This window comes from Zosterops lateralis (genome assembly GCF_965231275.1).
Source record: "Zosterops lateralis genome assembly, chromosome: 2".
Lineage (NCBI taxonomy): Eukaryota > Metazoa > Chordata > Aves > Passeriformes > Zosteropidae > Zosterops > Zosterops lateralis.
This window is the reverse complement of record NC_139763.1, coordinates 33817945-33832350: the sequence shown is the minus strand read 5'-3', so window position 1 is coordinate 33832350 and position 14406 is coordinate 33817945. Positions and strand designations below refer to the sequence as shown.

The 14406-nt window shown below is 36.6% G+C and overlaps 1 protein-coding gene across 6 annotated transcripts in view; it reads left to right on the top strand.

The window, feature by feature from the left end:
• HERC2 (HECT and RLD domain containing E3 ubiquitin protein ligase 2) overlaps positions 1 to 14406 on the top strand; it is a 102987-nt gene that overhangs the window by 48277 nt on the left and 40304 nt on the right. For all 6 annotated transcript variants that reach the window (XM_083855537.1, XM_083855535.1, XM_083855538.1 and 3 more), the window contains 19 exons: positions 75 to 226; positions 653 to 844; positions 1679 to 1866; positions 3160 to 3352; positions 3949 to 4131; positions 4696 to 4880; positions 6552 to 6699; positions 6792 to 6988; positions 7221 to 7451; positions 8119 to 8254; positions 8793 to 8936; positions 10325 to 10467; positions 10676 to 10943; positions 11106 to 11248; positions 12622 to 12720; positions 12817 to 12985; positions 13098 to 13223; positions 13825 to 13933; positions 14020 to 14159. In XM_083855537.1, coding sequence (XP_083711663.1) covers positions 75 to 226; positions 653 to 844; positions 1679 to 1866; positions 3160 to 3352; positions 3949 to 4131; positions 4696 to 4880; positions 6552 to 6699; positions 6792 to 6988; positions 7221 to 7451; positions 8119 to 8254; positions 8793 to 8936; positions 10325 to 10467; positions 10676 to 10943; positions 11106 to 11248; positions 12622 to 12720; positions 12817 to 12985; positions 13098 to 13223; positions 13825 to 13933; positions 14020 to 14159 — 3146 coding nt within the window. The remainder of the gene's footprint in view (positions 1 to 74; positions 227 to 652; positions 845 to 1678; positions 1867 to 3159; positions 3353 to 3948; positions 4132 to 4695; positions 4881 to 6551; positions 6700 to 6791; positions 6989 to 7220; positions 7452 to 8118; positions 8255 to 8792; positions 8937 to 10324; positions 10468 to 10675; positions 10944 to 11105; positions 11249 to 12621; positions 12721 to 12816; positions 12986 to 13097; positions 13224 to 13824; positions 13934 to 14019; positions 14160 to 14406) is intronic.

Sequence of the window (14406 nt, the reverse complement as noted above, 5' to 3'; positions counted from 1 at the left end):
TTGTTCCTTTTGCTTCCACAATTCCTTAATGAGTAAACAATACTTACTTTTGTTGTTGCTGTTTTTCTTTGAAGAGAGCCTCTTACAGACTGCTTGAAGGATGTCGACCTGATCCCACCATTTAACAGAATGCTGCTGGAAGTAACTTTTGGAAAGTTGTATGCTTGGGCTATTCAGAATGTCCGGAACATCTTGCTAGATGCTAATGCAAAGTTTAAAGAACTAGGTGAATCTCATCTTGTTGCTGTTTTCTGTGGAGAAAACTGTTTTACATCAATATTATTGCTTTTTTCTTTTTTTTTTAAGTTCCCTATAATTAGGATGTTGGAATCTGTTCCCTTGATTTGTGTTGAGAATTACTTTGTTTCTGTGTGTTGTTCTAATCTTCCCACCTTGACCCCCCATTAATTTACTTTTCAATATTAGAGTGTATTGCTGATTTCTCAGCAACAGATGATTGATTACTTATTAGTAACATTTTAGCATTAAAATACAAACTATAATCAGTTTCTTGGAACTTCTCCTTGTAAGTTCTCAAAGCCAAGCAGGGAATAAAAATGTTTTAAACCATCATTCAAACAAATGTATCACCTATTCTATTGAAGCTCCTAAATGTCAGCTGACTTTGTTATTTATTTTATGTTTGAACTAGGTCTGCAGCCTGTTCCTCTTCAAACAATTACTAATGAGAATCCGGCAGGACCGAGTCTTGGAACTATTCCACAGGCACGTTTTCTGCTGGTCATGCTGAACATGTTGACGCTGCAGCATGGTGCGAATACCTTGAGCCTCCTCCTCAATTCTGGCATGCTGGCCTTGACACAAACCACACTGCGGCTGATAGGTACAGTTCTTCTTTCTCACTTGGAAGAAAGCACTTGTTTTACAAATCTCCTGTGTTTTTTACCTGTTGCTGTACCCAAATTACAGAATCACTTTGCTGCTTGAAGATACAGTGCTTAATGCTATTTATCTTCACCCTGATACAAAAAAACAGATCTGCAAGGATGATTGAGAAGGAGGTTAATTTAATTGCAGTCTTTATTCAGTTATTTTTTATTATTATTAAATGTTTGCTTTGGCCATCCTTTGCTAAAATTTCAGTTAATGTGTAGTTTTGGTGGAACTGTTGCAAATAAAATAAAAATGGACAATTTAAAATTAAAGTAGTAAAAACTGCCTACCCTCTACTCTCCATTTAATTTGTTCTACATATGAAAAATTTTCCCAGCCTGCATATTTAAGCTCAAAGCTTTCTTTGTCATGTTATAGAAGTTCTCTAATGTGTTTTGCTATGATTCAAATTGCCATGGTTTTTCTCTGTTTTCTCAGATAATAGCAAACATTTGTTCCTGTAATTTAACTGGAGCATGCACTGAAAGTTTTAAAAAAAAATTGTTTGTAGAACCACTAAGCCAATTGAGTCATCATTATTAATATCTCTTTATTTGTCACTTGTTTTTTCATTCAAAATTAAGTATTTCAAATCTTGTGCATTCAAAACCATTACACCCCAGCTTTCCAAAAGGTCATTTGACTTACCACCTGCTAGTCAGCTTCCCTGTTTGTTACTGCTTTTATATTACGAAGTTTGTATGCCTGTAAGTTTGCATGTAACAAAGGTACGTATATACATGTGTAGCTGGATTTAATCTGTTTCATGTTTTTTCCTTGTTAGGACCCAGTTCTGATAACATTGAAGAAGATATGATTGCCTCTTCTCATGGGGCTTCTGCAACAGTCCTAGAAGAGTCAAGAAAGGAAACTACACCTGTTCAGCTCCCTGTTTCTGGACCAGAGCTGGCAGCCATGATGAAAATTGGTACCAGAGTGGTGAGAGGGGTAGACTGGAAATGGGGTGATCAGGTACAACTTCTTTTATACACGTTTTGAGTGTGTTATTATCTAAAGTGTCTGTTCAGTAGACTGACTGCGAAGTTTCTGGTCAATCAAACTTAAGGGCATTTTACATTACAGAAAAGTTGAGTTAAGGATATGGGAATTTAACAGAAAATAAACCTTGTATTCCAGCTGATCCTCAGAGATCAGAGGGACTGGTTGCAGGGGCTTAATTTCTGATTGTAGCCCAGTTTAGTTTAGTAAGTATGTCTGAGTTTGGAAGAGAACTTCCATGAGCACGGAAGTACAAATAATGCAGTTTACCAGTGTAGTTCTGTAGGTCTGCCCCTGAAGCCACTCTTTTATGCTGTAAATTTTAGCCTGTCCCAGTGCGGTGGAACAATCATGTTATAGGTGGGGTTTGGTGACTTCGGCCACGCATGTGTTATTACACGTCCTATGTTTTCCTTCATCTGCATCCTGAGGAGTGCCTAAGTTAATAATAGAGCTTATATGGGGGTCTCAGTTACCTTTTGTCAGAATTTATAGTTGACAAAAGAGGTAGAATAAACACTTTGGTCCTCCTCCATGTACTGAGGCAGCAGGAGGGGCTCTCTGACATTGATCAGAAGGTCTTTGTGTGCATCCTTATCTCCTGAATGAACTGGATTTATAACAAAGCTTGTTTCTCAGGGTGAAGGGAGTGTGGCAGTTGGTTGGGCCCAGGTGCCCTTCTGTGCCTCACTGAAACATGAGAGCTCTGTGTCAGTCCAGATGTCACTCAGTTGTTGGGCCTTGCTGGAGCCAGGTGCAAGATTAGCAAGAGGCCCAGCTCGTGTTTTTCACAATCAGCTTTATCAATCCTTCTTACAGCAACGCTGTGCAATTCTGACCATTTGCCACAAAAGCCTTGGACAATTAACATAAAATATGTTAATTATTTGTTCAGCTTCATTTTTGGAGATGTTTAAAATTCTCTTTTAGTGAGGCTCTGCTAGTTTACCATTTAACAGCAAACTGAATAACTTATTTGCTATACTAGTAATCATTTCCAACTATGTAGGACATAACTTCTACTTCTGTAAGACATAGAAAAAAAAGATATAATCGTGAGTGTCCAAATATGCAGCGTACTGGGGTGATTCTTTTGAAAGTTGTGAAATGTTTTTTAACTTCATGCTTGGCTTTTGAAACCCCATTGAATGTTTACTGCCTAATCATTAGATTGGCAGCAAAAAGGAGCAATTACATTATTATTTTATGAGCTTTGGGTATGAATTAGTGTTGTTGATTGAGTAATTTGAATCTCTCTCTTGTCAGGATGGACCCACACCAGGTTTGGGTCGTGTGATTGGAGAACTGGGAGAAGATGGCTGGATCAGAGTGCAGTGGGACACTGGAAGTACAAATTCTTACAGAATGGGAAAGGAGGGAAAATATGATCTCAAACTAGCTGAGCCACCACCTGCAACGCAGCCCACAACAGAGGATTCAGACACTGAGGATGATTCTGGTAAAAAAAAAAAAAAAAATAAATGGAGGCAGTTTTAGCTGAATTTTAAAATTGTTATCTTGTAATATAAAATAGTTTTTTTACAGGAGCGAGTGCTTCATCAAAGAAGAGTCATTTAATAGGTGGACACTTCTGACCAGAATCTATCTTAATATAACTTTACTGTGAGAAAGGAAGATAGACAAGATGGTGTCACATTTGTTGCATATTCATGGGTCAGAGAAAATGGTATTACTCAGTTGAAATAGTTTCGGTTACAGATAACTGGAGGTATACATTTTAACATATGTTAATAACATTCTGAAGTGGGATTTTTATATGGCCCAATTATGCATCTAGTCAGTGTTTCCCTGTTCTTGGCAATACTTTGGAATTCCTTTCAGCTGGGTACTGCTAGAGGAAAAACTTGAAAATACATGTGCAAAGTACCTGGCATATATTCTGCTCTTGGAGCTGGCAATAAAGAATCTTCATGTCGTATAATCTCAGAGAAAGTATTTATGACAAATCATTTACATAATGTTTGTTTGAGAACCTTTGTGAAATAAAATAACTCAGTATTAATGTATTCCTTTGCCTTTTGTATCTCCCTTCAGAAGGAGAACAAGTTGAGAGGAATCTCCACCCTACCTCCATGATGCTGACAAGTACTGTGAACCTGCTGCAGACGCTGTGTCTCTCTGCTGGTGTCCATGCTGAAGTCATGCAAAGCGATGCTACTCGGACCTTGTGTGGTCTGCTCCGTATGCTTGTGGAGAGTGGAACAATAGATAAATCAGGTATATTGCGCAGCAGCAGTCTGGTTGAGCCGTATGCTTCTGTTTTGTGCTTTGTTGTCTTGTAAGTTTGTAGATCTTTTCTTACTAGTTTTTAATCCTTTCAAGGCTAAAGGCTGGAAAATGTGTTTTCAGAGCTGTTAAAATCTTAATTTTTAAAGTAATGTAAGTGATCCTGTGCATTCTTAGAATATAAACAGTAAAAGCAGAAGAAATGCCTAAGATGTGAATTGTTGACTTAGACAATTAATTTATTAGCAGCCTTTTTCTGTTTGGCAACAACAGTATGACTGGGTGTCATACTTCTTTTTGTAGATTTTTTGTAATTTCAGAAGTAGTGCTGTTAACTACTTTGAAATGAGGGAACAGTGTAATGATGAGAATTGTTTTAAAGGCACGTTTAATAAAATTAATTACAGGCTCTAAAATTGAAATTATAAGTTCATGTAAAGACAGTGAAATAGCTTGGTGTTCTGATTTGTCCAGAAAAGCCCCATGTAGCATATAGAGAATTACATAGCTGGTGAAAAAGTTAACTGTTACATGTATGTATCTTTTTGTTTTTAGCTTCCTTGCCAAATAAATTAGTTTATAAAGAACAGCATAGGAGTTGGTGTACCTTGGGATTCATTCGAAGCATAGCACTCATGCCTCAGATGTGCAGCACTCTTAGTACATCTCAGTGGATAACTTTGCTAATGAAAATTGTTGAGGGGCATGAATCTTTCACTGCTGCTTCACTACAGAGACAGGTAATGTGTGTATTTCCAAATTACTTCAATAGGCAATAAAATTAGTAGACTTTAGTTGTCTTAAAAACAAAGGTGTATTTTACAAAACAGGTGGGAGATGTCCATAAATCAGTTTTTAGTTAGTTGGGAAAAAGATAACATTTTCTTTATATTAGGAATTACTGTTTTAAATTTACATCTCTTGAATTTTGAGCCTTCAGGATACTATGACCTCCCTTGTTCTATTGAAAGAAAGGTCAAAATAGCGTTCCAAAATTGTGCTTCAGAGACTCCCATATACTATTTCCTATAAGTTGAATAAACAAAAGAATAACAAATATGTGGTTAGGAAGAAGTTAAATTTTATTTAAAGTTACCAGATGATGTATTGTCTACTGTCCCTCTTTCCATAGGAAACTGTTAATATTATTTTAATTACAGTCTCTCTTAAGAAGCAACATATTTGCATCCTATTTTGGTATTGTATTTCCCTTTATGTTATCTTTCCCCTTTTCTCCTTTCTTCCTTTCTTTTTAATTTTTTCTCTTTTTTTTTTTTTCTTTCTCTTTTGCTGTTCTTTAGCATCTTGTTAGTGCCTTTTACATGATTGAAAAGAAAATATATTATGGAATAACTGCCAAATTTTAAGGCTTGGGGGAAAATATCATCTTATTCTTTTCCTTAATAAGCCATCTGCATTTGTTATCTAAAAGCCTTCATTTTTGTGTGATCATCCATTAAATTCTTGCCAGTATTTTTAATATGCTGAGACTTCTATTATCATCCAGGACTTAGTGCAGTAGAGTCGTCTGTGCTGTTCAGTGAATACTCAAGAGAAATGATCATTCCTCATGTATCAGCACCTAACTTAAAGACAATGAAAAGATGAGACCTTGAAATTCTATAAAGACATGTTATTGGTAGAAGTTTGCAAGAGGAGAGTTCTCTTTGCTGTTAGTCACTTTTATTGGTCTGCTGGGTAGAAGATAAGGAAGCTCAAAACCTGGAAGAAAATGCTCCTACTCAAAATATGCAACTCCTTCTGCTCTTTGATACTGCAGTGCTGCACCTTCCCCTGTTCCTTGTCAGTCCTGCACTGAGTGTTTGGGTTCAGAGATGCCAGCCTGTTCCTTCTGTACTGTGTTGGAGGCCCTGGTTTCACTGTGGCTACTTTTGAGTGTCACTGCGGCTGCTGGCGGCTGCTGTTGCCTGCCATTCAGCCTGTTGCCTCCACCATTCAGCTCTCTGTCTCATGAATTTTAACTATTATGGCTTCTTTGCAGAGCACTTGGAAGTTTTCATTCTGAAATGTATCTTAATATTAATTTCTGAGTCTGCAATCTGAACAGACCTTCCCATTCTGTGTTCCTGTTTTTCCTATTTGTTTTTGTTTCTCATTGTGCATGTGTGTCTCACGTCCTAAGTATTGAAGAGATTGGTTCACTAATGTAATGTGCCAGTAGAATCGTTACTGACTCTGAACTGTGTCCACTTCTTTTAAAATATCCCTTAGCAAACTCAAGATCAGTAGCTCTGTAATTTCCACAGCCGGAAAGAAATCAGCATTGTAGAAAGAGCTATGAAAGAAAGCAAACTTTAAAAATATCCTTCTTCTGTACTTTATGTGTTTGAGAGTTTCTTTAGTATTTGGTGACATAGACTAGAATAACACTAATTTTGTTCTCTTTTTAGATCCTAGCTGTACATTTATTGAAAGCAGTACTTCCATCCTGGGATAAAAATGAAAGGTCAAGAGACATGAAATTTCTTGTTGAAAAGCTGTTTGGATTTTTAGGGAGCCTGCTTAGTACTTGTTCTTCAGATATCCCACTACTCAGAGGTAGAGGAATTTTTCCCTCAGTGGCTTGTTTTTATGTATGGGAAATGTATACATTAAAATCATAACCGTTGTGCCACTGTTTTGTCTTTTAGAATCTACTCTGAGGAGGAGAAAGGCCAGGCCCCAAGCATCTCTAACTGCCACTCATAGTAGTACTTTAGCAGAAGAGATAGTGGCACTGCTGAGGACGCTGCATTCGCTCAGCCAGTGGAATGGACTCATAAACAAGTACATCAACTCTCAGCTAACCTCCATCACCCACATCTTTGCAGGAAAACAGTCAGAAGGGGTAGTTTCCACGTTTTAAAATAAGCTCATTTTTATAGCAATATTTATTTTGAAATTATAAATACTAAATCTTTGTAAACAATATTAAGCTTAATATTGAAACCATTTTTCTATTTTTATATATGTTTGTGTTGTAATTTTTAAGTTGCAATTTGTTTGATTAACTTTGTATTTTAAAGCAGATAGAAGGGTGTGTTTTCTCCCTACAGTTAAATTTTATTGTTCTTTGTTAGGCTGTGTTGGATGACTACTTCCCTGACACTGAGAATCCAGAGGTGGGAGCTCTCATGGCAGTCTTGGCTGTGATTGGTGGCATAGACAGTCGCTTGAGACTGGGTGGACAAGTAGTTCATGATGAATTTGGAGAGGGCACGGTGACACGCATCACCCCGAAAGGGAAAATCACTGTGCAGTTCTACGACATGAGGACATGCAGAGTGTGCCCTCTGAACCAACTGAAACCAGTAAGTTTGTTTTATTAAGGCTTTAGTACTGGAAAGGTTTAAAACTCTAATATAGACCAAAGAAAACATTTGCTCCTCATTGGCTAAATACACTGACATTCAACACACAATGCTCTGAATGCACATCTAAGGTGGTCCTCAAGCAAACCTCTTTAGAACATTTAAATCCCATCCTCATTTGCTGGGGAGGTGAAAGGAAGAGGGATTTAAGCCAGAGTTGTTTGACTTGAGGTAAAATCCCCAGTTACTGTAATGTCATGTATAGCTCTTAGATGAGAGGAGCTTTCTGTTTAACTTGATTTGCTAATTAATGTAGAAAGTCTTGGGTATTTCAGCTGAATATTGATTTAGTTGATACAACTTCAGTGAAAGCATAGGCCGAGTGTTTGGTCTGCTTCAGAGTCTGGAGTTCTTTCTTGTTCTGACTCAGTTCTGCTTTTTCACCAAGAAGAGCTGCAATTGTGTGGTACAAATACAGGCTTAAGAGCTATGTAGGGAATTGAAACCTTCTCTAGCTGTTCCTGTTGAGCAGAAAGACAAATACGACTTTTCTTCTTCTGCAGTTAATAACCATTGAAACTTTTTAATGACTTCATGAGATTTTAGGAAAATGCTTACATGGATTTTTTGTTAGTTTTTTTTGTCTGATTCTTCCCCCACTGTCTAGCTTCCAGTTGTGGCTTTTAATGTGAACAACTTGCCTTTCACTGAACCTATGCTATCCATTTGGGCTCAACTAGTAAATCTGGCTGGAAGTAAAATAGAAAAACAAAGAATGAAGTCTCCCAATCAAGGTCTTTCAGGTACAGTTGGGGACGTTTTGCTGTTTGTTTTCTTTGGAAGTAGATGAATATGCTCTGAGAAAAATAGCAGTATCAGCAAACATAGATAAGGAAAAGGGTCTGCTTGAACCTTACCTGTTTTTTTATTCAAAACTGGATAATAGGCACTTAAGAGACAAGTTTAGCTAGATGGTGAATTGCTCTGCACTGTAAATGAAGTATCTTTGATGGGAAAACGTAAATGTTTGGGGCGGATCTTACTCTACTGAGTTGTTTAGAATACTGGATCCAAGTAACATCTCAGCTGCACTTACTGTGTTATAAATCAGCTGTATGACAGTCCAAGGTGTAAAAAGTAGGAAGGCAGTATTTTTAATACTATGAGTCATACAGTGTGTGCAGACTTTTGATCCGTGTGCTGTTTAAACTGACTCATGTGAGCAGTACACAGCAAGTTAAGATGTAAACTGATGTTTGGGCTGAGGTTGTATGAATGATAATCTTTCTTCTCTAATACAACAGATTCCTAGCACTAATGGCTGCTTAATATTTCTAATAGGTCAAGTTGATCTGGATCTGCTGCGGTGCCAGCAGTTAAAGCTGTACATACTAAAAGCAGGACGGGCTCTTCTTTCTCACCAGGATACGCTAAGGCAGATCTTATCTCAGCCGGCTGTTCAGGAGTCTGCATTAAATCCTGCAGGTATTCTGAAGTGCTACCTGACTCTGCTGGTCTTTGTTTGAATGGTAGATAGAGTATGGGAACATAACCCTTGCTAGTGGCAGTTGGACAGTAGAAATTCAGTTTGCTCTCTAGAAGATTAAAAATTAAAATTCATGCATGTTTTAACCCTCTATGTTAAAAAGGTTTTGACTTTTTAACTTAAGTTTTATAAACTAAGAACGTCAAATGTTTGAAGCTTGAAATACTGGAGCTAGTTAAATTTGTAGGTCTTCTATAGTTAGTAAGCTTTGTAAGTAATTTTAAAGTACGTAATACTTTTTGCAGTTATTTAATTTTTCTGCTTCAAAAGTTAAAATTTGCTATTGATTTTACTTCAAATGTCTTGCAGTTTCCAGTCAAACAAGCATAGAAATACAATTTCTTAAGCATAATATTAAAGGAGCTGAAGGAGTTGTAGTTCTAATAATATGAATTGTTTCTTCTGCCTGCATTCTGCATATAAAAGTAAATACAATAACTGTCAGCTTTCAGGATGGCTATCAATGCCTTTTGGAGTATGTATTAATTCCTTGGGTATTCGTGAAGCATGCAATATCTTTAAATATAGTAATATATTTGTCCTATATGAATATTTCTGTGGGACTTCTTGTCAATTTCCAGATTTTAAGTCAACAGGGTTTTTTAGGAGTGGTGCATGGTTTCACTCTGACCATCATTTTTAAAAGGGGGAAAAAAAAGTACCAATTTTTTTTTTACCATAACAACATCTGTTAAGGACTATTAACTGTTTTATTATTGTTTTATGAGGAGAGAACATTTTCATGCTATAGTCACGGTAAAGATTTAGGGAACCCAAATATTTATGGCAACAGGAATACAAAATTAAATATGAAAGGTGCAGAATTGTGAGCAAGTTCGTTCAATAGAAGTATGCTGTTTTGAAGGGACAGTGAATACCTAAAGGGAGCTCTTCCCAAGAGGTACATTATAGGGAAAATAACTCCTATAATTATTGCCTTATATTTTGAAGGAAATACTGAAAGCATGCACCATGGTTTTGGGATCACTAAAATTCTTGGTTGTCTATATCAGGTGGTTTATCCTGGAAGTAACCTCAGACTAATAGTCTTATTGCAAAAAAGATGGACTCAAAAGACACAAGATGCAAATTCACTGTCTACTGAGTAGTTTCAGTTAGACATGTCTTAGGTGTATATTAATAAATATATTGTTTATCTACAAATTTTATGCTTGCTTTTTTGAATGGAGATTGTGGTACATATGGCTTAATCTTAAATGCATTGTATCTCTGGAGAAGAAACGTGAAAAATAAAAGGACCTAGAATAAGTCTCTTGATTGGCTGTGTTGTTACATGGTTTTGGTTAAAAGTTTGTTTTTCTTTAAGAGGATGGAGCAGTTGCCTCTCCTGACATAGGAGATATGTCTCCTGAAGGACCTCAGCCTCCCATGATCCTTTTGCAGCAACTTTTGTCAGCTGCTACACAACCATCACCTGTGAAAGCCATATTTGACAAACAGGAGCTTGAGGTAGAGTCTGTGTTTTCTGCTAAGTACCCTAAGGAATAACTTTATAATTCCCATTTCAGTTGAAGTCTGTTAAACTATAGGTTTAAAAAAGAAGTGACACAGGACCCTTTTGGACATTTAATGTTTAATTTAAGGCATGCATGTTCACACACACAAATGTACTAAAGATTCTTGTTTTGCTTGTACTGATTTATTTGTTCTCCTCTAGGCTGCTGCTTTGGCAGTGTGCCAGTATCTGGCTGTAGAGTCTACACATCCTTCAACTCCACTGTTTGAAGACTGCAGCTCTAGTGAAGCTACAACACCCATCACAGTGCAACATATCCGACCCACAAAAGTGAAGAAACGCAAGCAGTCTCCAATTCCACCCCTCCCCATTGTAGTTCAACTTATGGAAATGGGATTTCCTAGGAAAAACATAGAATTTGCACTAAAATCTCTGTCGGGAACATCTGGAAGTGCTTCTGGATTACCAGGTATTTTGTTTAGTAAAATTAATAATATTCAAAGGAGAAGAAGAGTTATAAGCTGATTAAAACAGTACTTAGGAGGGAGCAGTTGTTATCCTCTTTTTGGATACAAGCTTAAGAATGTTAGAGAATCCCTTGGAGACAAACTGAGTTTGTTTTCTGTGTCAGGAGTGGAAGCCTTAGTTGGCTGGTTGTTGGATCACCCTGATGTTCAAATTACGGATCTTTCTGATGCTGATACTATCTCTGATGAATATTCAGATGAGGAAATAGCAGAAGAAGTGGAAGAAGCTGAAGCTGCTTGTCCTGTTGTGAGTATTAACTTAGTAAGCTTAAGTTATGCTAGCTAGCTGCAAATTTTGTAATTCTTCCCTTTTTGGGAAAATGATGAGAGTACAAGGACAACCTGCTGTCCCAAGCTTTCAAAACAGTAACAAGGCTCATGTTTGCCCTGCATTTCTAGGACAGTACATAAAACAACTGAGAATAATTCATAAATATTTTGTGAGTTGGCACAGGGGAGAGTAGAATGCTGGTAGATGTTTCACAGATGGTAGCTCCAGGTAGGTATCCTTGATAGATGCTCTTAGTTTCTTCAAAAATAGTTGATGTTATAGTGTAATACGGTAAAAAAGTTCTCCCTTCTCCTTTTCTTTGGTCTGAAAAACAAACATGTTACCTACAAGGAAGGACTTAAGAACTAGTGAATAAATAGCAAAAAAGTCTATTAAATAACTTAGCCTTTTCCATATAAAAGCTTTTTCCACTTACTGATGATAAAATTACGTTACAGTGCCTATTGAGTGTGATAGCTTTAATGTGAATTTATATTAGTCTTTTGTTGACTTTCAAGAACTGTTTCAAAAAAGGACTTGTCAAAAAAATTAAATGGGTTTTATATTTCTATTTATCCTTGAAGGACTTAGGTTTTCTTGCACATGTGGGATTTTCTAATTTAAATTAATGCTTTATATTTTGAAGGAAATTAACTTGACAGCTTTTGGTATGTTTATCAGTATTGCAGTGAAAAACTGCTATATAGTTCCTTTAATGAAAAAAAATTAATACTTAGAACAGAACGAAGTTTTCTGAAAATTCTCCTTACAGTTGGAATGCAGTTCTCTTAAAAAAAATTCAATCTAATAAAATGTTAAAAGGAATAATTTTTAATAACTAGAGTTTTATTTTTTTAGTTTTTTTTTTAAAGGAGTACTTTAAATCTCACTGTACTATCTAAAGACAAGTTAGTAAGCTTTAGGTTAGAGATTATCATTCACCAATTCTTTTTTTTTCCCTCTCCCAACAAATGTCCTAAGAAATGGAATGTATATCTTCAAGGCTAATTAGAGTAGTGATAAATCCCCTCTCTTCTGATTTTCCTTGGCAATCAGGTTTCATAGAAGCAACTTGCAACTTCTTTCAAACATTTTGAAAATTGGCATCTATGCTCATTGATCAGTAATTTTGGAAAGTAAATTTTAATTTAAAATCAAGTAGATCATAAATGTTATCCTTATAATGAGTTGAACCTGTTGAAGTTTTTTTCCTGTTTTGGCATGCAGCTGGGATATTGTATAGATTTATTTTTGTTGGGTTTTTTTCATACTATGCCAACAGTCTTATTTAGCTGACTTCAAAATGAATTTTGTAATTGTTTCACATTTATTTTGGTCTTTTTTTCCAGTCAAGTGGTGCTGTTGTAACAGAGAGCCAGACCTATAAGAAACGAGCTGATTTCTTAAGCAATGATGACTATGCTGTCTATGTTAGGGAGAATATTCAGGTATGTATGATGATCAAAAGCAACATAGACACTGCTTTCCTTTTGGTACTAAAGCCTTTACAGAGCTATTTCATTCTATTGTCCTTTTTTCCCTAGGTGGGGATGATGGTTAGGTGCTGCAGAACCTATGAGGAGGTTTGTGAAGGAGATGTAGGCAAAGTTATTAAATTGGATCGAGATGGATTGCATGACCTGAACGTGCAGTGTGATTGGCAACAAAAGGGTGGTACTTACTGGGTCAGATATATCCATGTCGAGCTTTTAGGTGAGTTCTATTTTGACTGCTTTTTAACTAAAAAAGTGAATGGTAGACTAAGGGAGATGCATTTTTGGGAGGGAAACCCCACTCACTATACATTTATTGTTGCACCTGCTAGGATTCCCACCGCAGAGTTCTGCCTCTCATATCAAGATCGGTGACAAAGTGCGTGTGAAGAGCTCTGTCACCACACCCAAATACAAATGGGGATCAGTCACTCACCGGAGCGTGGGCATCGTCAAAGGTAATGTGTGTTCAGAATGGGGCACAGGCAGGAAATAAACTCAAAATCATGCAGACTTTCTTCTAGACACTCAAAAATCACACTTTTTTGTGGAGTATTGTATGATGGTAGAGAATGCATTTGAATTCATAGACGTGTACTCTGTGGCAGCCTATTTTGTTAGTGTGTCCTTTTGAGGACACAAAGACTTTGACACAAAATCTGCTTTTGAGACACTTCATTTGCACACAGTAAAAGTCTTTAAGCATCTGTGTAGCTTCCTGTTGTAGTTCTCTTTTACACTTTGAACCATAAATGGTTTTCCTTTAAGAAGCAATTGTAACTTGAAGAGTTCATAAGGAAGTGAGGAGAAGTGCATTGGTGTCAGGCTGTAAGGGATATTATTGAGGCAATCTTTGGCACACAAGCTCTTTGAAGGGGTACAGATTTTGGTCATACTGTATTTGTGCTTAGAAGTTGTGCTTGCTTGGGAACTGCTTCTAAATAAAATTAAGAAAAAATCAGAGGAGAGGAATTAAAATGAAATCCTACTCTAAGGGCTTTCAGCTTCATTTTATAGAGATTTGCAACACTTCGTATTTTCTCCATGTTTTTGTCACAGCATTTAGCGCCAATGGAAAAGATGTTATTGTAGACTTTCCTCAACAGTCACATTGGACTGGCTTGTTGTCAGAAATGGAATTGGTCCCCAGCATTCATCCTGGAGTCACGTAAGTGATGATTTGTTACTTTGTCTCATGTTAATGATTGACTTCTACTGTGTATATATTGACTTGTTCTTTTCTTGTCAAATCAGGTGTGATGGCTGTCAGATGTTTCCTATCAATGGGCCTAGATTCAAATGCAGAAACTGTGATGATTTTGACTTCTGTGAAACGTGCTTTAAAACCAGGAAACATAACACCCGACATACTTTTGGCAGAATAAATGAACCAGGTAAGTTTTGCAGTCTTAAGTGTTTCTTAGATTAATTTAAAATGCATTCAGGTGGTTTTAAAGAAAACAATTTTAAATTTCATCTCCTTAATTATGATGAAATTAGTGTTCAGATTGACCTCCTAGACAATAAAACATTTATAGCACTGCTACAATTGCATGTGATAGACTACAGCGAAACATTAACCCCTAAGCCCTTTTTGTTGTGTTAAAAAGTTTAAAAAATACCTGTGACAGTAACTCTGCA